Source organism: Phocoena phocoena, chromosome 12, assembly GCF_963924675.1.
Source record: "Phocoena phocoena chromosome 12, mPhoPho1.1, whole genome shotgun sequence".
NCBI lineage: Eukaryota > Metazoa > Chordata > Mammalia > Artiodactyla > Phocoenidae > Phocoena > Phocoena phocoena.
Window position 1 is genome coordinate 5394160 of NC_089230.1, and position 24772 is coordinate 5418931.

The window sequence follows — 24772 nt, forward strand, 5'->3', positions numbered from 1 at the left end:
TTAAAGCACAATTTTAGATCCCGTATCAACAGGAGAGCCGATGGCTTTCCTGGGAGTCGAGGGGCATGAGGAGGATGGGTGAAGTGGTCTGAGAGGTCTCTCTGGTGTAGGAGTGTCCGTTTTCTTTGTCACGTGTGAAAGCTTGGGGTTTTTCTGAGGATCTTGATGGGTTAATTCAACACTGCCTGGAAATAAGACTGAATCTTTATTGTGTTTAGAGTGGTGGAGAATAAAATGACACCAAGGACTGGTGAGCAAACAATACAAGGAAGCAGAATACGCATACTGCTGGTCACAGATGGTGACAAAATTTAAATTCATCTCCAAAATCTGAGTGGCATTGCAAAGAATAAGGCATAGGCAGATACCATAAAAGGGAGCTCATTAAACTACTGATTTCAGAGGGGATGACAGACAACCTCCTTATTTCACATTTCAAAACTACTGCCAGTTTTAAAGCTCTCAGGAAATCTCTTTGCGTATATTTTTCATCTCAAAATAGTGCAAGTGAAAAAAATTCCCTCCTCTTGCATTTGAACACCTGGCTATAAACAGGAGTACTGCTTCAACTATTCTGAAACAGTGATGTGTCCAAAGCTTTTATATTTGAGGCTTTCTATGTTGTTGCTATTTATAAAATTATTATTTTAATATTATAATAGTTACATATTATAATATATAGTTATATTATTTAGAATACATTTGAAATGAAATGAGAACTTTCCAATCTATGCAAGATATTTTAATTCATTGTATATGATTCTCTTTAAAAAGTATTTTGCTGAATAAATTACACAAAGTCAAGTGTTAGTTGGCAGAAGATGGATTTTGCATTAGTTCATTCAGTAATCCCTAAACTGGCAAAAAAAAATCAAGACGTAGTAAAACAGTTTCAGTTATAAATATATAAACTTAGATTATGTTATAAAAGAAATCTAAGGATTGTAGTAAACAGCAAAGTATTTTTAAAAAATGAACTTCAACCAGAGCTGTGCAAAAACTTTATGGAAAAAAAATTTTAAACATGAATGAAGTACAAAAAGAACTAAATAATGAAGATAGGTAATTTGTTTGTGAATGGAAAAATTCAATCACTTAAACGTGTCAATTTCCCACAAATCAACTATAATGAATTCAAAGTAATTCTAAAAATAATCCCAGCAAGGCTTTTCATAGATCCTGACAAGCTGATTCTCAGAAGCACAGAGTGGAGAATAGGTCAGATAATTTTGAAGAAGCAGACAGAGGGCGCATAAACCTATAGTGGTTTAAACAAGAGAGGCGGGAAACATGCATGCATAAGGAGAAGCTGCATATATAATCGAGGCCATGGAACAAATCAATGGGTCAGGGATGGAGCATTCAATAAACGATACTGGCACAATTACATTCCTCTGTCAAGCCATTCAAAAAAATTATGAAATGGATTAAAGATTAAAATGTGAAAAACAAAACTCTGAATCATTGGAAAAAACATATGAGTGTATCTGTGGACTCAGGGAAGGGAGACTTGTCTTAATCAAGGTCAAAAACCTGAAATCACAAAGGGCGGATTAATGAATCTGATTATATTAAAGCTACTCTCTTTTTTTTTTTTGCAAAAGATCCCATGAATAAGGGTGAAAATTAAATGATGTCTGGAAATACATAACACCAAGGAGTAGTATTCATAATCAATAAAACACAACAGGGCTTCCCTGGTGGCGCAGTGGTTGAGAGTCCACCTGCCGATGCAGGGGACATGGGTTCGTGCCCCAGTCCGGGAAGACCCCACATGCCGCGGAGCGGCTGGGCCCGTGAGCCATGGCCGCTGAGCCTGCACGTCCGAAGCCTGTGCTCCACAACCGGAGAGGCCACAGCAGTGAGAGGCCCGCGTAGAAAAAAAAAAAACCAAAAAAAACCAAATTGAAAGGATTCACAACTCAAAAAAAAAAAATGAGCAAAGCATTTAAATAGGCAATTCATAGAAGAGAAATTTGATTAGCTAATATAAGAAAAGATGGTCAACTTCAGTTGTCATTAAAGAAATGTAAATTAAAAGATACCATCTTACACCCATTTGTTTAGCAACAATTAAAGTGTTTGATGTCAGCCAGCATGTGGAGGGACACATCTCCTATGTACTACCCATGAGCATGTAAGTTGGAGAGCCTTTGGAAGTATCTAGAAGAGTGAAAGATGAGATGCTCACAGCTTTCAAGCCAACTTTTAGATATGCACCCTAAAAATCTCTAGCTTATGTATACCAAGAGAAATATGGAAGATTTCCTAAATCATTGTTTAAAATAACGAAAAGTTAGAAACATTTTACCTGACAATCAATAAAATGGATAAGTTGGGGTATTTTTACGCAATATTCACACTTCAGTAATTAAAATGAATTAACTAGAATCACATGTAGCATATAGATCTCAAAATAATAATGATGCGTGAGAAAGCATATTGCAGAATGATATGAAATATAAAAACATGAAAAAATGTATTCTTTATGGTATGGATGTAAGTTCTGATAAATATTGATTTCCGAAAACCTCTGAGGAGAGAAGAGGGGTAATGTAATTAGAGGAGGGGTCCCCAGAGGGTGTCAATGTTATATGAAATTTGTTTCCCTTAAAAATCTTGTGTAGTAAACATGGAAGAATGTAAAGATTTGATAAAATTGATTGATGGGTACACAGGTATTCATTCCGTGTCTATGTTTTTCTGAATGCTTGAAATATTAAAATACTAATCCATTGTTATTATTAGGTAGTAGCATAATAGGGAAGCAAATGCTATACCGCAATTCTAAGAATTGAAGGATCCCCGCCCTCAGTTTGGATTTTTTGACATTAAGATGCTCCTTGCAATCAAGATGTACATTAATATTTTTCCCCCTTAAAGCCACTACAAATTGATGGCATGTCCAACAATTCTTGGTGCTTTAGACTACAGTGTTGGTCCATGTTAGTACGGATCTCAATCTCTATGTTCCTTAGCATAGAAATGGATTTATGAATCAGGTAGTTTGACTGCTTTAAACCATCAGTTCATTTTTCCACAAGCAATGAAGGGGAATCTTTCTGCACAGCAGGGCTGGTTTCATGGATGTGCACCCTGTGAAGCTGCACAGGGCCATTGCTCAGAAGTGCCCTGTGTTGGGTTTAATGCTCTGCTGCTGTCATCTTGAAACTCTTAATAGCACTATCCTTGAATCTCTGCTCTGTGATTGAAGTGATGGGACAATGGAACATATGCGTGTGCAGAGGAGACAGGAGGAAAATGTGTCCTCCTGCCCCTCCTTGATGCCTGTTCTCATGTAGCGCTTGTTGTGCCCAGTGGAAGTGGAACTGTGGAGGACGCCTGAGTTGTGGGATCAAGGTAAGCGTCACCTCTAAGACTGAGTAAGCAGGGGTACCTGCAGCCCTGAGAGGCCATTCCTTCTGTTTGAACCAGGGCTTGCTTGGAACGCAGAAAGAAGATAATGGCGTTCTAAGAAGTAGGAGTGACCACAGGGTCCCATGATATTCTTTCTTACTGCTTTCACTTCTCTGTATTAATCAGCAACTTAAGCTGAAAAGGATAACACAGAACAACAGGGAAAGATAGAGGAATCCATACTACCTTTTCTTTTCAGTCCTCCCATACTCATCAGTCAGCTGAAAATAGACTATTGGTAGAATATGTGTGTATCAGGAAGTGAAATAAAATCAGTTGAATTCATTTTGTGCAGCATTTCCACTGTTCTTGCAAAAACAAAACACATATGCACGTATGAGCTACAGAATACAAATCATGTAATTTCAGTGATTTCACATGTAAGTTAGAAGCTCTTATGTTTGCATTTAAAATTGGAATTGAAAAATATAAACATGAATGATAAAATTCACGCTAATTATTTACAATTTTAATTTTTCTTTAATTAGAATAGCATTAAAGGGCAACAAAACAAAACAAAACAAAAACACCATGACAGGGCTTCCCTGGTGGCGCAGTGGTTGAGAGTCCGCCTGCCGATGCAGGGGACGCGGGTTCGTGCCCTGGTCCGGGGGGATCCCACATGCCGTGGAGCGGCTGGGCCCGTGACCCATGGCCGCTGAGCCTGCGCGTCCGGAGCCTGTGCTCCGTGGCGGGAGAGGCCGCAGCAGTGAGAGGCCCGCGTACCACACACACACACACAAAAAAAAAAAAAAAAAAAAAAAAAAAATCATAAAAACACCATGACAGACTAAGAGAGAGAGAAACACCATAAAAGAAAGGAAAAAGTTTCATTTTGGTTAACAGCACTTTTTTCCTACTTTTGGAACAAGTTTCACTTTCATTGCCCCCCCACCCCAAATTATGTAGCCAGCCCTGCTCTATAGGCAAATTTTATAGCATCACTCTGCCAATGGCAGAGGCTCAGTGGACAGGCATGAGGAGGAACATGTCTCCTGCAGCAGAGGGAAGCAAGGAAACAAAGCTGGACAGGAGGCTTCTCCCCAGGGCTGTTCTAATCACATACTACCCTCAAATGATCTACTTCTGTTTTAGAAACAAACAAACGTGAATCAGACTTCGTTTGGGAAATACACACACACAAAATCAGTTAATTCTTATCAGCAACCATAATAAACACGGAGTGCACATTTTTCTTGTTGCAGAGACTGATAGCTCTTCTAAAATCCATTTCCTCTGGTTCATGAGTACTCAGTGGACTACATTTCCCAGAATCCTGTGCAGTAAAGTACGGTCATGTGACTGAGTTCCAGTCAATGTGCATGAGTGTAAGTGAAATGTGCCACTCCCAGCCCTGGCCTATTAAACCCTCCTGTGTACCCTACGCCATGCCTTTTCCTCCTCTGGATGACTGGGATCATGAGGCCACAAAGAGGAAATGCAGACGGCCAACAGGCACATGAAGGGATGCTCAACGTTGCTAATCATCAGGGAAATGCAAATCAAAACCACTATGGGATATCACCTCACACCTGTCAGAATGGCCATCATGAAAAAGAACACAAATAACAAATGTTGATGAGGATGTGGAGACAGGAACCCTCATACACTGCCAGTGGGAACAAAAATTGGTGCAGCCACTGTGTAAAACAGTATGGCGGTTTCTCAAAAAACTAAAAATAGAACAGAATATGATCCGGCAATTCCATTCCTGGGTATATATTCAAAAACAACAGAAACAATAATTCAAAGAGATACATGCACCCCAATGTTCATAGCAGCATTATTTACATTTGCCAAGATATGGAAGCAACCTAAGTGTCCATTAACAGATGAATGGATAAAGAAGATATGGTGTATATAGACAATGGAATATGACTTAGCCATGAAAAAGAATGAAATTTTGCCATTTGCAGCGACATGGATGGAATTGGAGGGCATTATGCTAAGTGAAATAAGTCAGACAGAAAAAGATAAATACTGTATGATATCACTCATATGTGGAATCTAAAAAATACAACAAACTAGTGAATATAACAAAAAAGAAGCAGACAGAGATATAGAGAACAAACCAGTGCTTACCACAGGGGAGAGGGAAGGGGGTAGGGGCAATATAGGGGTAGAGGAATAAGAGGTACAAACTATTAGGTCTAAAATAAGCTACAAGGGTGTATTCTACAACATGGGGAATATAGCCAATATTTTATAAGAACTATAAATGGAGTATATAACCTCTAAAACTTGCGAATTGCTATATTGTACACCTATAACTTATATAATATTGTACAGCAACTATACTTCAATTAAAACAAGATTAAAAAAAGACTGACAAAGCCACTATCGGCCTAGGTTCCTGCAACTGCATGGAGTCCTCCTCTTCTCCCATCTCATCTGAACCTGACCAGCACTGACCTATTAACCTGAAAAATAAACATACTGTTTCTTTAGCCACTGAAATTTAGGGGTTACTTTGGCATAGCCTAGGTTAACTTAACTAATAAGCTCAACATAAATGTCATATGGACAAAAGCAGCCAACAAAAATCACCCAGAAATTACTTTCCCCAATCCCCATTACCTTTCTTCTTCACTAATTCCATAGAACCACTTTTTAAATTTTATTTTCCTAGCATACATCCAATTGATATTATTTGAATTTCACTTGGAAACACAGCTTTTGCCCTGACTCCCAAAAATCCAAATTGATATTAAACACAATTAAGAGTTACATAGGTGTTTTTCTTCTGGACTTAATAAATGCCACTAAGAGCCCAGAAGTAATTTATCAGTTGAAAATAGTTCCTGCCAAGGAGATGTTGGAGTGGGTGCTGACAGAAGGCTCAGGTTCTCCTCCTGGATCGCTTGTAACTTCCAATGTCTAGTTTCTGTCTCTAACCGGGTACTGCCATCAGCTCTGCTGAATTATTATAAAGGTGTATTAACCACAGGGCACATGCAAACTGCTTAATGAGTCTTAGAGGAAAAGTAATAAAGAAAGAATAATATTCTAGTTGTTTTACTTTAAATAGAAGTTGGGTGTCAAAAGGGAAATTTGGGGCTTCCCTGGTGGCGCAGTGGTTGGGAGTCCGCCTGCTGATGCAGGGGACGCGGGTTTGTGCCCCGGTCCGGGAAGATCCCACATGCCGCGGAGCGGCTGGGCCCGTGAGCCGTGGCCACTGGGTCTGCGCTCCACAACGGGAGAGGCCACAACAGTGAGAGGCCCGCGTACCAAAAAAAAAAAAAAAAAAGGGAAATTTGTTCTCATTCACTGGATAAATAATGATCCCCAGTATTCAGATTCTTCTTCTTTTCTTTGCAAGAGACCATTTTATTGTACTAAGACTGGGAGGTTTATTCTATTGTTGGAGTAGCTGATTGATTAAATTTATTGATGAGCACTTTCAAAGGAATGCCATTAAAATAATCATTTTTAAATAAAATATACCTCTATTAGATTTTCTAGTAAGTAGCATAAATAAAGCCAGCCATACTTGTGAAAATAAATTAAACATTTTTATTTTAAATAAAATAAATCTTATTTTTAAATCCATAGAGATTTAACTTCCTTAGTAGATTAAAAATTAATATACTGTAAAATAATATTGTAATGTATTACTTATATTTAACTAGACAAACCAAATCATGTCTTTCTGAAATAACACTAAATGCAGTAAAAGCTGCATATAAATGACTAGACAGTAATCTGGATACTGACTGCATTCTCTGTATCTATGTTTTCGATCTTTTAAGATACAACTGATGCAAAACATTAAAAGAATAAATTAAAAGAAAATACTGAACAAGTTTATTGAGCACATACCATTGGCAAAGTATTGTGGTAGGGATTATGCAAGGGGATGAAAGGATTTTCAAAAAACATGAACTTTGCTTCACCCCTGTGTGGACTTTTACACATCTAATAACACACTTGCATCTCTCATCCACTTGATCCCCACCACAATTTTGTGAGGTCAGAAGGGTGAGACAGCTCCGCTTCACAATGAGGATACAATATTCAACACCAACTCTATTAGTTCCTTAGGCTGACATTAAAAAGTACCAAAAACCTGGTGACTTAAAACAAGAAAAATTTAGTGTCTCACAGTCTAAAATCAAGGTGTCAGCTGGGCCAGGCTCTCTCTGAAAGATCTAAGGGAAGCCTTATGTTTTATGCCTCTCTCCAAACTCTAGGGTCACGAGCCATCCCCAGTGTGTATAAGCGCCACTCTAACCTCTGCCTCCATCTTCACAGAGGGCTCTTCCTTTCGGGTGTGTCTGTTTCTGTGTGTCTCCTCGCCTTTAAGGACACCCACCATATTGGATTAAGGGCCCATCCTACACCAGTAGGACATCATTTTAACTAATTATATCCGCACATACACATTTCCAAATGAAGTCACATTCTGAGCTTCTGGGAAAAACACAAAATTTGAGGGACATTATTGAACACAGTACCCCCTCCTGCAATGTTTCTGTCTGAGGGAAGCTTCCCTTATGGCTCCCGTCCACATCAGCACAGAGTTCTAGGCACCGGACACACCGTGTGCAAAGGCGAGGCGGAAGTGCCCCCTGAGTGTAGTTGAAGCCTGGTTCATGCGCGTGGTGAGGGAGGACACGTGTGTGAGGGATCAGTGGTGGGAGAGGATGCTACAATGGCAAGTGTGACCCAAGTGGGAAGAACTTTGAAACCACCTAATAAAGTTTTGACATTACTGCAGGAAAGTCATTGAAGGGTTTTCATAGAAAAATGGTGAAGGTGGTGGGTTTGTGAGATACTGGTTAGGAGCTTGTTAAGGTAGTTGAGATTAGTGGAAAGCATTTGAAATAGAGCGCCAGAAGAGAGCATGAGAGAAAAAAAGAAAGAAGAATGACATAGGAAAGGAAAAATGGTCAAAAATTAGCTATTGACAATTTTCAGGTGAAGGGAGGAGGGAAAACAAAAGGAACTACGCAGATGTTAGGCCCAGAAGACAAAGTGAAGGCTCTACTGACAGACACAGGTAAACAGGTCGAAATATCCAATTTTGTCTGTTAACTGTCTTTACTCTCCCCCTAGCACCCCCTTCCACGAGTTGCTAAATACAACCACCCTTCATCCCAATGAAATATACATAATCAAGATATGCACAGAACCAAGTTAACTTTGTGGCTATAAAACTATACAACTCCATTTTTCATTCTTCTTTGACTCCTTATCTAATGCGTTGCTTATTTTGTCTTTTGCATTTCTCCTTTTAATTCTTTTGTTCCACTAGTTTCCTAGGAGCTGTTAAGAGACACAACGTGTACAATCTTTCTTTGGACGACAATGCCCATCCCAGACTGGTGATGATCCTTTCATTTTTCTCTCTGTTCTTTAATTTACTAGAATAATCTACCTTTTCTAGAGTTATTTTTTTCAACAAGCACTTATATAGCATTTACTATTTGCCAAGCACTGTTTTAAGCATTCTGTAGATATAAATCCATTTAATCCTCATAAGTAAACCTATGTGGTAGGTACTGTTAGCCCTACTTTGTGGATGAGGAAACTGAGGTGCAGTGAGGTTGGATAAACTTGACCAAGGGTAGGAAGCAGAGTTTGCGCTCCTAGCCACTGCCATGCTGCCTTGTGGTCAGTGGGAAGATCAGGTGTTGCAGACCAGAACGGTGTTTGCTAATCTCTAAGACCTGGCAGTCACTGGATGCAAACTACTGTATAACCTCTAATCAAAAGAGAAAAAGGAACAGTCACAATTTTGAAATGCAGCTACTATTTAGAGTAACGTGTCAACAACAGAATTATTTTTGATTAAATATGGGACTGGTAAGTTTTTGGACTGGGGATGCAGACTGCAGCATCACACCTGCATCTCTCACCTGCTCATCTTTGGCCCAGTGGCACAGACGCGCCATCTCTTGGCTGAAGTCACAATAAACCTGGACACACACAGATGACAGTTTCCTATGTTGGGACTAAATCTGACTCCAAAAATTATTAACCCTATGATCTCAAAGTAGTGGTTCTTATATTTGGGTGTGAGTAAAAATTACTTGGAGAATTTGTTAAAGTGTAAATTCCAGACTCTTACCCCTACCTCGCCCGAGATTCTCACTCAAGGAATGGGTGAGACCTGGGATGCTCCGCTTTTAAACAAGCGTGGTGATTCTAAAGCTGTTCGTCCAAAAGACGTAATTTAAGAAACACCGTTAGAGCCTGAGCTACCAGAACCATCTATAGAATTGAGGTGTTTTCCTCAACATTTTGAATTATTTTTAGAATATTTAGAATTATCTGTATTTAACATTTAATACATACCATCCAAGTTTCTACTAAAATAACAGATGGTATGAGATATCATCAAATTTTATCAGTTAGGTTTTTAAATTATAAGTTCTTTAAAACACACTGAAAGATTTATTACTCCTGGAAACTTGATGATATGGACAAAAATAGTTTTCCATGATGGTAAATGTATCCAAAGTCCATACTGAATTGGAAATTTTCCCATTAGTTATGCATAGTCTGCACACAGTTTTGGCTAATGACAGTCTGAGGCCTTATCCGTGATTATTCTCACAGCGTGAATCACGCAAATCTCCCACAATCCATGTACACGACCTGCCAGGGTTTTAAGCCTCAAAGCCCGAGTGCCACTGCACTAACCACTTTATGTTCCATTTCAGCAGTAAATTAAGTTATGTGACTTGCAAGCATATAGCTCGATTTTTTAAGGAGCTCAGTCTGCAGACAAGAGCAATGACCAAGGCATCCTAAATTCATCTCCATGATGGACATCCGTAATGGAGCCTATCAGTTCCCATCAGAATACCAGAACCTAAAGAGCTAGACCGCCGTGGTTGAAGGTATTTGTGTTTCTCTTCCTAATATACTTAGTGCCTTTAAGTAATCAGGTTTTCACTTGCTCAGCTACTCCTGACTAGAACTAAATTATAATTCTTTAGGAGGATGTTTAGACTCATTCTCCATTTACAACTGAGGGCAATTTCTCAGCCTTGCTTCTTGTTCCAAAGAAAGTCTAGATTAATATCCTGGGAATGAAGCTTTTGCTCTAATTCCTCAATTTCATCCAAGTTTAAGTGGCTTTTCTGAGTATATAGAACCATCTTCTTCAGATAATCTCACCAATTTTAGTATTTTAGAACAATTACACTTTAAATTCAAAACGCTTCTGGAAACTGAGAATTTCAAAGCTCTTTGAAAAAGAATAAATCACAATCAAGGAGCAAAGGAATATTAAAAAATACACAGCATATGTTCTAAACATCGTGTTATGAGATGGGTTATAAAAGCAAGTGAGATATTAAAATATATACCTCTAGCGAAGAAACAAAAGACATAATACTGAAACGTGATCTCTTAATTTAAAAACAATCAGCAGGCTCTCATCAGGCTTCCCATGCATTTCAAATACAAGCGGGCTTTTAATGGCCACGTGGTGTTCAAGTGACGGGACATTACCCAAAGGACAAGGCTGTCATGATAAGTCATTTCTGTAAGCTCTAAAGGTAAGGCCTTCTTCTGTATACATTTCAAAAAGTACCTGTACTTTTCTGGGTTTGGTCAAGCTTTTTGCTACTGACCTAATGACTGACCTAATTCTACAGCCCTGGAAAATAAAACTAATAAAAATTAATCCAAATGAGGACATATAGTTATAAAGTGATCTGAAGCTTTTTATTCCACAAAAAAACAAATCATTACTGAGCTGCCACTATGCGCAGGTAGTGTTGAGGCTAGGGGGTAAACAAAACAGAGCCCCCTTCACGCCTCAGGACAATGAAGTCACAGCCAGTGTTCTCTGCACAGAAATATGAATTGACAAGAATACCAGTTGAAGCATAGGTTACTTTTTATAAGTGTCATAAAAAGGCTCAAGCAGTAGTAGGCTGAGGCAACCTGTTCTTTCAACTTCCTAATCTGACAAAACATCATAATTGAAAACTATTTGTCTGAAATATGATATCTTTAGTAAATGTACCTATTTTTCTTTCTGTAACCCCCAGGAAATAGAGGCCAGTCAGAATTTTGGAAAATGGGCTTCCCTGGTAGCACAGCGGTTAAGAATCCACCTGCCAATGCAGGGGACACAGGTTCGAGCCCTGGTCAGGGAAAATCCCACATGCCGTGGAGCAAATAAGCCCGTGCGCCACAGCTACTGAGCCTGTGCACTAGAGCCAGCAAGCCACAACTACTGAGTCCGTGAGCCACAACTACCGAAGCCTGCGTGCCTAGAGCCTGTGCTCCGCAACAGGAGAAGCCACCGCAACGAGAAGTCTGTGCACCACAACGAAGACCCAACGCAGTCAAAACAAATTAAAAAAAAAAAAAAGAACTTTGGAAAACATGTCTCTTTTGCTAAATCTCACTTACTCTGTGGGTATTAGTTTTTATATTCTAAAAAAAAAAAATGGAAGGCACCATTATGATTTGAGTCTGCAAATTCCTCAGTGTTGCCCTAATGTAACTGATGCTGCCCAGCAAGTTCCAGCCACTTAGAGATTAAGAATTGGTGGGGCTGGGTAGGGAAGGCACACCTTCCTGTGCATCTGACCCAGTGGGGATGCAGCACAGTCTGTAGGCTCTCCCCCGTCTAGTGCCAGTGCCCCACTAGCAGCTCAGGGTTGAGAGAAACAGTAAACCACGTGAATGCACAGGCGTTCTTGAACGTGCCGGCACCCTGTGCTCTTCTCCTTTCTGTCTTGGTCTGTGCTACTTTGCTCTTATGATTATTCTGGGTTTTTATTTTTAACAAAATCTAAATATATTCACTCATAATAGGAATGGTTTATATGAAGTTATTTTCACCTCTGAAGTGGCCTTTCAGATTCTTTTGCCACCGCTTTATGTGCCATGTTTTAATTTAATTCATTATGTGTAGAAGAAAGGTGAAGCTTGAAACCCTGGCTGTCAGAAAGACTGGGAGAATTATTGTGACCTGTCTATACTGCATTGCTCTGTTCCTTTTGTAAATGCCCTCATAAATACTGAAGAAAATCTCGGGTTCAGTGCTGTGTAGAAACAAAATTTCACAGAAATTATTTCTGTAAAATGAGAAGAAGAGGAAGGAATTAAAGGTATTCAGCAGACGCCATGTGGTGGCTCTGGCGACCTGTCTCAAGGTCAACCATTCCAGCAGAAGGTGTAAGGCCTAATCTAGGGGTTAATGAGACAGTACTTTACACACGCTACTTGAGTAAAACTGCCTACCATTGTATTTTGGCACCTTGCTGTAAATGAAAGCGTCATTTGGCATGTTTTGATTAAAATAAATGTCTCTCACTCAGCCAAACTCCTCCCCCACAAACTCCTCCCCCATTGCCTCTTCATCAATATTGCTGCTCTGCTTTTATTAGAATACACATAAATGTTTCTGCATGTACACACACATATACATGCATCATCTATTGGATAAAAATAGAATCATGCTTTCATTGGGTCCTCCAATGTGTAGGTGTGCATGTTTTATCTTACAGTAAACAATGGTTCTTTTTTCCAAGGCAGAATATATATCCTAATTTATAAAAACTCTGCACAGCCTTCCATTCTTCTACTGGTAAACACTTAGACACTTCACAAACCTTTACTATTTCAATGACACCTGTGTTATTATTTCCATAGGAGAGTTGCCTAGAAGTAGAGTTTAGGGGTTGAATGAAAGGCACACTTAAGATGAAAGTGTTAAACTATCTTTCAAAATATATTGCCTGTTTGCCTTCTCATCAACTGTAAACAAGAGTGCTTCCAGAAATCTCATAACAACCAGAGGTCATATCTCACTGTGATTTTCATTACTCTGTTAACTGTGAACAGAGTTGATCATCTCTTTGTTCTTTTTGATTATTTATCCTTCTTCTCTGAATTGCTTCTTCCTATTGGGTTGCTTGTCTTTTTCTTGTTTCTTTTTGTATGTTCAGGGCATTAAATCTTTACTATTTTATGTTTTGAATTTATTTTGTCCCAATTTGCCATTTGCCATGTAGCTCTATGCTGGGTTTTTTCTCTTTGTACACGAGTTCTTAGCTTTTATTTAGTCAGATCCATCAATCTTTTCCTCAACGCCTCTTAGATTTTGTGTTGTGGTTAGAAACACCTTCTCCACTCTGACATTATTTAAAAAAATGATCTTATATTTTCTTCTAGTATTTTTTATGGCTTTAATATTTTACACTTAAATGTTTGCACTACTTCAAAACTATTTGTGGAGTACTGGGAGGTACACATCCTGACTTTATTTTCTTCCAAACACAGAGCAATGAACACAATTCCATTTATTGAATAATTTAACCTTCCCCTACTGATTTGAAATGTCACTTTTACTGAATTTCAGATTTTCATATACTTAGATTCGTTTTCTACTGATTGATCTCTCAATTCCTGCACTATTTTATTTAAAGTAGGGCCAACACTTTCTTCTCCTTTATCTCTTCCTCCTCCTCCTTTATATTTTCTAAATGTATTTTTTTGTTATTTTTTCATAAGAATGTAATTCATGAGAATATATATTTTGGGGTGTATAAAAGTTAGAAATTTTAAAAGTTTACAAGATGCCTATAAAGAGGATTATTTTGGGGTGTCAGAATAAAGGTTATTCAACAGTTACCACCTTATTATTAATTGTAGAGGCAACATTAGACAGTGCAAAGGGCATCCTACAATTATCCTGCTTTTGGAGACTATGGCATATAAGAAGCACCTGTCTTCTCCACTAGCTCTGAGTCCCAATTTCCTTTCTCCACTCTTCTCTGCCCTGCTCCAACTTCTGCTCTTATGCAGGATCCTAATCCTGTGGAAGCTCTGGACATTTCTTTGTAGGGTCAGAGCCTCCTTCCTAACTTCCTCTGCCTCTTACCTAAAGAGATTTTAAGAAAAATAAAATAACGTAAAATAGTTTCATATTTGGTTACATTATGATCTATGAAGTTAAGGTTTAAATAGAAAATCAATTCAAATATTTAACTAAGATAGTATATGTGGCCATTTCCATTAAAAGGTTGGACATCAGGTTCTACAATTAGACAGCTCTGCTCAATTTTAATATCATTTCCTTGAGAAAAATCAAATTCTGTATATATATTTGCAATTTTGGTATCTATTCTAGAAAGCAGGGTTTTTCCTGCATCATATTAACAAATATAGAGGACTAATTTATGTTCACATACCCAAGGCTGCAGAGTTGGCTCTGGAATACAAGACTTTCAAATGAAGACCCACTAGACAAGGTCTTAAGATAATAGAATATGTTTTCTAGAGTCCTATTTTATTCTAAACAATTTTTCCAAATTAAAAAAAGCAAGGCTTCCCTGGTGGCGCAGTGGTTGAGAGTCCTCCTGCGGATGCAGGGGACACGGGTTCGTGCCCTGGTCCAGGAAGATGACACATGCTGTGGAGCGGCTGGGCCCGTGAGCCATGGCCGCTGAGCCTGCGCGTCCGGAGCCTGTGCTCCGCAACGGGAGAGGCCGCGACAGTGAGAGGCCCGCGTACCGCAAAAATAAATAAATAAATAAAAATTTAAAAAGCAAAATTTAATGAAGTTGTTTTAAAGTTGGCCTTTCCCCCTTTTTTCACTTTATTTATTTCCAAAGATTTTTCTTTTTTTAAAAAAATGTAACAGCTCAAGTAGGATGAAGATGAGAAATATGAGTAAGTCAGAGTTAGAAAGACATTACTAACTCAGAGGAAAATGTGTAAGTTTGTCTACTTTTTTCTTCTTCTTTTTTTTTTTTTGCGGTACGCGGGCCTCTCACTGCTGTGGCCTCTCCCGTTGCGGAGCACAGGCTCCGGATGCGCAGGCTCAGCGGCCATGGCTCACGGGCCCAGCCGCTCCGCGGCATGTGGGATCTTCCCGGACCGGGGCATGAAGCCGTGTCCCCTGCATCAGCAGGCGGACTCGCAACCACTGTGCCACCAGGGAAGCCCCTACTTTTTTCTTTTAGGAGATTACCTAAATGTTCTGAATGTTTTATGTTGGAGACTTTTTATTTGTCCCAGTCAAAGCAGAGACCAATGTAGATGCTTACAGTAGGTATCCAAAAGAATAAGAAGCAGCATCAGTAGAAATGACTGCTAATATATCACCTTCTTTTCCCAAATGAACTTTTGCTTTTATTAAAAGAATGTTCTTTTTGTTTATTTTTTATTTTGGACTGTGTTGGGTCTTCTTTGCTGTGCAAGGGCTTTCTCTAGTTGCGGCGAGTTGGGGGCCACTCTTCATTGCGGTGTGCGGGCTTCTCATTGCAGTGGCTTCTCTTTGTTGCGGAGAGGCTCGGGCTTCAGTAGTTGTGGCACGTGGACTCAGTAGTTGCGGCTCACAGCTCTAGAGTATGGGCTCAGTAGTTGTGGCACATGGGCATAGTAGCTGCTCCACGGCATGTGGGATCTTCCCTGACCAGGGCTTGAACCTGTGTTCCCTGCAGTGGCAGGTGGATTCTTAACCACGGCACCACCAGGGAAGTCCTGAAATGGATGTTCTATAAAGTTAAAACAAACTCAGGAAAATGAGTTCCTCTGACTGAGAAGTGAGGTGAAATTCACACAATAGGTGCAGTGAAGCAAACATAGATTTGCCACCTCAGTGCTGGGTCAGCTGGAAGTGAGAATTATAAGAGAGATCATCAAACCCATGAGATGACAGCAAACAAGAGTGAGGCCCATCAATCTGCATCACAGAAGCCCAATAGTAGACAGACACTCATCAAACAGATGTGACTTACGCTGGTTTGTAGGCAAAAGGATTAGTAGTATTTAGCAAAGATAGAAGAGTACTCAACGACACTAAGATATAAAGCTGTAGCAGTATGATAGAGTCTTGCCCAAGGAATGGGAAAGAAAGAAAAAATGATAGTGTACAGTGCTTTATAGTTTACAAAGTGCTTTATCATATGTGAGCTTCACAACAAAATAATTGTTTTGACTCAGTTTTGATTAACAAACTGAGTCTTGATGAGGTTAGATAAGAGGTCGAAAAACCAAATTTCAGGCATTCAACCATCCCTGAAAACATCTACTGAGTCAGGTGTGGGTAAGCGTAGCCATTTCTTAAATTTGTAGGGACAATGTTTTCATATTAGGACTTCAGAAAGTGGAAGACTATACCTAACAGTTCTTGAATTTAGAAGTTTTTATTTTATTCATGGAGCAGCACTTTGGCCTCAGAGACTACTGGTCACACCCCTCCTGACATTCGGCAGAAGGAATGGGTGGCCAGGGTCTGGTGAGGTGGCCAGTGTCCGATGAGGCATGGTATGGTTCCCATGACAAAGGAATGAGCCCAGGCCTGAGAAATTCTGTGTCTAGCTCACTTCCCCACATGATGGGGATTCTTTAAGCTTCTTCATTACGAGAACTCATCTGGGATGCTATTGAGATCAGCTCTTTCAAACTCTTTGGTTGCAAAATCTTGTCTAAAATCAGTATTATTCAGAAGTCCACAACGTGTAAAAAATCATAAAAGTAGGACTTCTTTGGTTGTGGAGGAGGAGAAAGTAGAGGCAGAGTTCTGTGCACACAGTGCTTAAATGTTGAATAAGTGAATGTCTGCACCTCTGCTCACCTCTTGTCCAACCTTATTAACTGGTCACGTGTCCCATTATCCCAGGGCACTCCTTTTTGCGATGTGAGGACTCTCACACTCTAATAGAATCTTCTGGAGCTAAATGCCTCGCCCTGACAGAGCCACTAAAAGTGGACATTTCACACGTTGAAGGTGAAGCGGCTAAGAGCAAATGAAATGACCATGTCACACATATTTGGTTTGTTCACCTTTCACAGGCAAGAACATGGAGGCGCAGGTAAGTGAATCAGCTTGCTCACATGTCTCACGGCTGCTGAGAGGTGTTGCTGGCATTGGAACCCAGGAGTCCGGCTGCTAGGCCAGGTCTAGCCCCTCTGCAGCTTCTCCCCCTCCCAGTTACCTGACCCTACTGAGCCTTCTCCCAGGCAGCCTCCCACAGGGACTCGGTGCAGCCTTGCCTTGGAGATGTGACTTCCTGCCCCTGAAGGAGCCACGGGAGGGCTCTGCGTGAGCAGGACCCACAGTGTCCACAGGGACACGGGCAGGACACCTTCCCTGCACGCAGTCCCTTGCTGGCTCTGCTCTCATAACTCAGGGTGAGCAGCCCTGGAGGGTGTCCTAGGGAATAAACTAGACTTTTTGAACTTTTCCAGGGAAAGGAAAGGATATAGGAGTGGGTCACTGAAAATAGCCTAAGGCTTTATCTGTTCTGTTTCTAGAGTTTTCTGAGTCTCTTTGCAAGGGTCACTCTCCCACATGTTTGGGAAGGAAGAGGGATGCAGAAAGGAGAGGGGACAGAGAATCAGCCTCTGCCCTGAATGAAACACTCTTTGGAGCATCAAATCACCAAGAGATACAACCCTTTAGAGGCAGATTTTGCACAGAACTTCTGTTACCTTATTAAGTCAAACAAGTTAGGAGCCATATGTCTCCAAAAAACGGAACATATTTGTTTACAAACATACATAGCAAGTGACAAGATGTATAGAAAATAAACATGACACCCTCTGAATTTCAAAACTAGCTCTTTACTAGGTTAGCCAATGAAATAGGTAAGGTGAAATTACCCTAAGCTGAAAAAACTATCAAATAACAATTTTCCCTTAAAGGATTCAGAAAGGATGTTCTATAAGTAAAATGTAGTTGCCATGCAGTAACCTTGTTTGTTTGTTTAAATTTCTGTCTTTAAATAGTTGTCATTAACAAAAATTAGCAATGTTCTCTTGAACCATGAAGAATGGAGTCTCACTTTTCCCAAGCTGTGCCACACATTCGGATGGAGAAACTTGAAATCAGCAACTCAAAGGACAAACTGTACCATTACCACTGTCGCTCCAGAAAGCTAAGCTATGCACAGCTAGGACACACTGCAAGGGGATGATACACTGTTATTCATATACCCTTTCATCCAAGAATCTGAAACCATTCTCCAGGCGTCACCTCTAATGGGTAGGTAGGTGGGCAAGTATTATTTTACTCTCCGTTGCAGTGTATAAATACCTCGGCAGGCAGCTCACTCCCAGGAAATAATTACTCTTCTCACCACTGTTTTCCCGAATGCACAGAGCCTCTATCTCATGCCATGTAATGAATTCCTGACAGTCAAGAGCAGACCCTAGGTTTCTATGTCCCATTTAAGACTGGACGTGTATCTTAGCCTTCATCACTGGCAGGGGCTGAGTTCCCTTCAACCTTACTCTAATTTTAAGCTTATAAATGCTGGCGAATCTGTGCCTGTAGATTAAGACAGTTAAACTTCAATGCACTGTCCTGTCTGTGATCTTGTCTCCCTCTTCCCAGCTGAACCGTTTGAAAGTCATAGGATCTAATTATGTCTCTGTGTAGTGATCTTTACTCCCTTTTCATTAGACACTTTCCCTTGAAACCTCGGAAGTTTCACTCCTTTCACGACCTTTCTGATTTCTTGGAGGCCCTCATCACCCACCTGCTCTGTGTCTGATAGAAAACCTCTCTTCTGGGGTCTTCCCCAGGCTGGAGCAGGGAGCTGAGCCCATGGCACGGGAATACCATTATTGTCCCTGGCAGGAAGAGGATCTCACATTCACAAGTGGGAGTTAGATTGTGATGCTGGCTTGCCAGAGGATTTGGAGGGACCCTAAAAGGATGATTCTAGAAAGCGCTGGATGAGTGTCCCCCCGAATTCATTCTCCTTTTACCCACATCCTCATTTCACCTCTTGTTCACTTTATGCTCTCTACCTTGGCATTCTCGTGCACATCCCAAATTACACTATGCCTTACCTGGGTGACAGGGACGAAGCCAGCAGGGTGCCAGGCGTGCAATGCCTGCCCTTTCAACTCCTTCCTGAGCATGTTCTCTTGGAGGTCCCTGCAGAACCTCAAACTCCTCTGGGGCGTCCAGACTGAGCTCAGCTCCCTGCCCTACCACCTCTTTCTTCCCGTGTTCTCTGCTTCTGGAAATGGCATCACTATCCTCACACCCACGCCTTTCACAGTCATTTCCAAATCGTCTCTGTCTCTGCACCCCTGTACTTAATTAACTGTTAGTTGGGATGATTTGTCCAGCACTGCTTCTCTGCCCTTTTCCTCCTCTCCATCCTCTCGGGGCAAACTGGAGGTCAGGCCCCGAGCCTCTGACTTAAATCATAGCAATCACGACACAAGCAAAAACCTACTCTCAGCTGTTTCTTTCACAAACCTTCTCTAAGCCGCGGCTAGCATCTGTTTTCCGTTATATGTGGGCCTCTGTTCCTGCTCTCTGCTTCACTACATCCCAGAGATTGCAACCAGGAGTGCTCTGCTCACACTGTGTGGTTCTGACTCTGATGGCTCAGCATCCAAATTTAGAAAAAACAAACTTGCATCCAAAAGCATCCCCCTCCCCTCCCAGGAAGTTTCCCCTTAGTGGCCTGTAGACGTGTGCCTGCATCTCAGGGTGGGAGGGAGAGTGGGGCTTAAGGTCCCATAGTCAGCCCTTGAGGGATACCCCAAACGTCCACCGGCACAGGCTGCTGTGTCTTGGGTTGTGTAGCAGCTGAAGAAGGCAGCTTGCTTGTAGGGTGTGGATACACAGACAGGCCACGGGGTACTTATTAAACACCAGACACAGACAAGGAGCTGAAACTGAGTGCGAGACACGAGTTTTGTTTCAATCTCATGATCTCTTCTGACTGTGGATTCCAGAGTTGAATGGCACGTGGGGTGGATGGTAGGTGACCTGGCCTGCTCTTTGGACCTGACTGAATCTGAATGTTAGGTATAGACGTGTGACGATTTTGCCATAAAACTGTACCCTCATTCTGCTTATTTTTATTCTCAACCCAAGTCAGTCAGATCAATTGGCTTCCTTCGATCCTGCCCAGGTTATTTTCTCCCCAACCTATAATCTTTCAAACTATCCCTGTATCAGGTTACGGGAATTATATAATCTTTCAAACTATCCCTGTATCAGGTTACGGGAATTATATAATCTTTCAAACTATCCCTGTATCAGGTTACGGGAATTATATAATCTTTCAAACTATCCCTGTATCAGGTTACGGGAATTATATAATCTTTCAAACTATCCCTGTATCAGGTTACGGGAATTATATAATCTTTCAAACTATCCCTGTATCAGGTTACGGGAATTATATAATCTTTCAAACTATCCCTGTATCAGGTTACGGGAATTATATAATCTTTCAAACTATCCCTGTATCAGGTTACGGGAATTATATAATCTTTCAAACTATCCCTGTATCAGGTTACGGGAATTATATAATCTTTCAAACTATCCCTGTATCAGGTTACGGGAATTATATAATCTTTCAAACTATCCCTGTATCAGGTTACGGGAATTATATAATCTTTCAAACTATCCCTGTATCAGGTTACGGGAATTATATAATCTTTCAAACTATCCCTGTATCAGGTTACGGGAATTATATAATCTTTCAAACTATCCCTGTATCAGGTTACGGGAATTATATAATCTTTCAAACTATCCCTGTATCAGGTTACGGGAATTATATAATCTTTCAAACTATCCCTGTATCAGGTTACGGGAATTATATAATCTTTCAAACTATCCCTGTATCAGGTTACGGGAATTATATAATCTTTCAAACTATCCCTGTATCAGGTTACGGGAATTATATAATCTTTCAAACTATCCCTGTATCAGGTTACGGGAATTATATAATCTTTCAAACTATCCCTGTATCAGGTTACGGGAATTATATAATCTTTCAAACTATCCCTGTATCAGGTTACGGGAATTATATAATCTTTCAAACTATCCCTGTATCAGGTTACGGGAATTATATAATCTTTCAAACTATCCCTGTATCAGGTTACGGGAATTATATAATCTTTCAAACTATCCCTGTATCAGGTTACGGGAATTATATAATCTTTCAAACTATCCCTGTATCAGGTTACGGGAATTATATAATCTTTCAAACTATCCCTGTATCAGGTTACGGGAATTATGGAAGGTGTGTAGTCTAATATAGACTGCACGCTTTCAGTGCAGTGAAAATCAGTTCACTCTCAGAATCCGTCACTCTCAAGATGCTTTCCTGATTAACTAAAAAACATTTGCCATCTACCTAGCATATACATCGTCACCTCTGGGCAATTTTGATATCAATTAAAGTATAAAGCATCTCTCTCCTTTTCCAAGGTCCAGGCTGGTCCCCTGGAAGATAAAGTGCATCATCCCCTCTACTGGTCCCACAGCTGACCTTCATCATAGAACCCACCCCAGCACACAGAGGCCGTATCTTCTTTTCCCATGCAGCTCTGGAATTCAGCACACAGTAGGCATTCAACGAACATTGGTTTTATGAGATCCAAGGTGTCTATCTGTACGTAGGGTATTTGGGTGATTGATTATTTCAATGGTTGATTACAATCCTAAAATGTCCATGTCACTGGGATGTCACCAACTATTATTTAAAGAATTTTTTTTAACAGGTCTATGATGAAGTCCCTTGACTAGCCTACTGTTATTGTTAAGAGAAATTCTTACCTAACTTTTAAATCTAACAAGCCACTTCTATTACCTTCCCCGTAACTCTCTTACCTATACAATCAAACAACTGGTTTAAGTTTTAACTATGTGTGTGCAGTTGTAGTTAATTAGCTATGTCAGTAATGATGCAAACACGAGGGTCATTAAGAAGTGGCTTTCAACTGCCTGCTTGTTAAAATTCCTCAATGAATTTAATAATTTGATACAGGTATCACCTAAGTAAGCAAACCCAAGTGAAAACATGGGTTATCAGAAAAGAAAAATTAGGGTGTAAAAATTTACTTAAAATTCAGAACATGACTTATTTCTAAAAATGAGTGCCCCTCGGGCATTCAAATATCCGATTCAATTTGTTAAAATCTGATTTACATACTACGTGCCAGGAACACGTTTATTGGGTAAAGTGAGATACACCTAAGCTGCAAGCACATTCTCCAAAGAGAATTGGTTAATACAGTCAGAATAAAAAATAGGAAGGAACGAGAGCAAGGCTTAGCATGAAATCTCACAGATTATTTCGGAAGAACACAGGTACTGCATTAAAGAGTACAGAAGTCATAGGAATGTTCTGTAACAAGGAAACATCAAGACAGCCATTGGTTCTCTGACACCAACCATAAATGTGCTTCAGAGAGAGGGGGTTTGGAAAAAACTCTTTGAATGGACTTAATTAGGCGCTTCAAACCAGAGCAGAATGCCTCCTGTTGGTTCTAAGTGTACGCAGTTATTAAGCTTGAAGGTGGAATACTATTTTGTCCCAGGCAGTTCAACGAGCCGTGTGCATTTTGTTTGTGTAAACGCCTCATTATGCATAAATTCGGCAGAAGTGCCCCGTATTTACTTCACATTTATGAAAAGAAACTCCTTATCAATAGCCTCGACATTAATGTTCCTCACCCTGCAGTATGGAAATCTCATTGATTTTGCCGCTGTTTACAAGAGGACCATAAAACCCAGAAACTATTGATTTCAGCAGCTCAGCTGTGAGATGGAGCTGGGCAATTGGGATGAGTTACAAGGGAAGAGGGAGGGAAAACCAGGGGTGCTGTGCAGTGGGAACCAGGTCTTTCCTTTCTTGGGTTCTGGAGTAAAAGGCTCCGCACAAAGTGGGTGGTGAGAAGCTATGGGAAAAAATTATTTGATGATAAATGGCAACCAGCTCTGAGGATGAAGAGAAGGAAAACAGACGAGAGAAGCAGAAGGAGAATCTTAAGGACATATGAGTATGTATTCTTCCTACTTGCTCACTGAAGAAATACACAGAGGAACTGAATGACTCACCTAGGGTCATACAACCCCCAAGACAGAGCAGTCATTGAACCCAGTTCTCCTCATCAGCTACACAATGGTCCTTTCAAGAGGTTGCTTCCTTCATTTTTTTGATCTCAGTTAGAGGGTTCGAGCCAGCACAACACGTCTGCGGGGCTGATCAGCAGTGTTGCCACTCAGTCAATCCAGTGGCTGCTTCAGTGGATTGCTAGAGGAAGATGATGTGCAAACAGGGTCTGACCCTGAACATGACGTTCTATAGTCCCTCTCACCCTTAACACATAACCTGTGTTGTCTGGGCTGCCTAAGGAGCTCCATGGGGAAGAGGGCAATGTGACCACCAGGAGTCTCAGGGACGAGCACAGCAGACCCTGCTGGGCTGTACTTGCCAGCCTGGCTGGATGCTTCTCAAGATCACCTGGTGAAGGCACTTGGTGCGGTGCCTCTGGCCACGAGTGCCCGGTGCTGCTTGCTGCTATCATCAACATCACCGTCGTCATCGCTTTGATTTTATGAGAATGAACTTACGTTTGTGCTTTTGTTTAACTTCACTACTCTATACTTGAGGTTTGGAACAGTGCCTGGCACATATAAAGCATTCGGTAAATATTACTGAATAAAGGAATGAGTAACATGTGTTTCTCTATAACATGTGTCCGAGAAGCAGCAAGAAGGAGAAAGCTAATTCCACCCAGCCTGGCTTCACAGTTCTGAATAAGGAGGTGAAACAATGGCTTAGCAGCCTTTGATAGACATATGTTTCTCTCTGCCCTTTCTCTGCCCGAATCTGTGAAGATGGGCCTACTTCTTTTCTTTTATGGATTTTTTCCCCATAAATGTACCTTCTCACAACCCGAACCAACATAATCTCTCCACCCGAGAAATAGCAGTGATCATGATTCATCTTGTGGTTTTCCCGCCATCGCTATAAAACTACCATTCACCTTTGACGTCCCTCCAGTCGTCCAAGCACATACTTGACTTTGTGGGAAATCTCAGGCTCCAACCCCCTCTCATTCTCACTATGGAGGAGGCAGTTTCTTGCCTGAGTACTTCTTCAGAAAAGGCTTCCATAGAACCACAGAAAAAGTCATCATGCAAAGCAAAGGTTTTTTGTTTTGTTTTGTTTTTTAATTAGGAATCCCTTCTTATTTATCTGTCAACATTCAGTGAGTTGACATATTTCTTCTACAAAAGTGTCATTTGTCCCAAGAGCGCATATGCTGAAGCATCAAAGTATTGGGAAAGGAGCTGCCTAGGGAGTTGAATTCTCTCTTTTCCGTGATAGCTACTACTAAGATAATGTCATGAGACCATAAAGATAGAAATATTGAGAAAGAAAGAAAAGAAAACCACAACCTACTAGCACAAGTGTGTCCAGCATTTTTTAGACTGGAGACTAATATGTTTCTAGAATTGCAGGGAGGTTTTCCAATTTGAGACAGAAGAAGAAATGTGATTTTTGCTGCCTGGAGAACAAGGAAGAATTCACTGTATTAGACAAGGTTTGATACTAATGCCCTGAACTAGAGCAGTGGCAGTAGGGGTGGCTGGTAATAGGGTGGGGGCAGAAAT

The 24772-nt window shown here is 40.6% G+C and overlaps 1 protein-coding gene across 2 annotated transcripts in view; it reads right to left on the reverse strand.

Annotated features, from left to right (window-relative positions):
- Positions 1–24772, reverse strand: part of PACRG (parkin coregulated) — a 515599-nt gene that overhangs the window by 170360 nt on the left and 320467 nt on the right. The window contains exons 5-6 of one of the 2 annotated variants that reach the window (XM_065888882.1): positions 16491–16512; positions 11571–11588 (exon numbers count right to left, since the gene is read on the reverse strand). The exons of the other annotated variant lie outside the window; for it this stretch is intronic. Coding sequence (XP_065744954.1) covers positions 11571–11588; positions 16491–16512 — 40 coding nt within the window. The remainder of the gene's footprint in view (positions 1–11570; positions 11589–16490; positions 16513–24772) is intronic. 2 annotated transcript variants of the gene reach the window in all.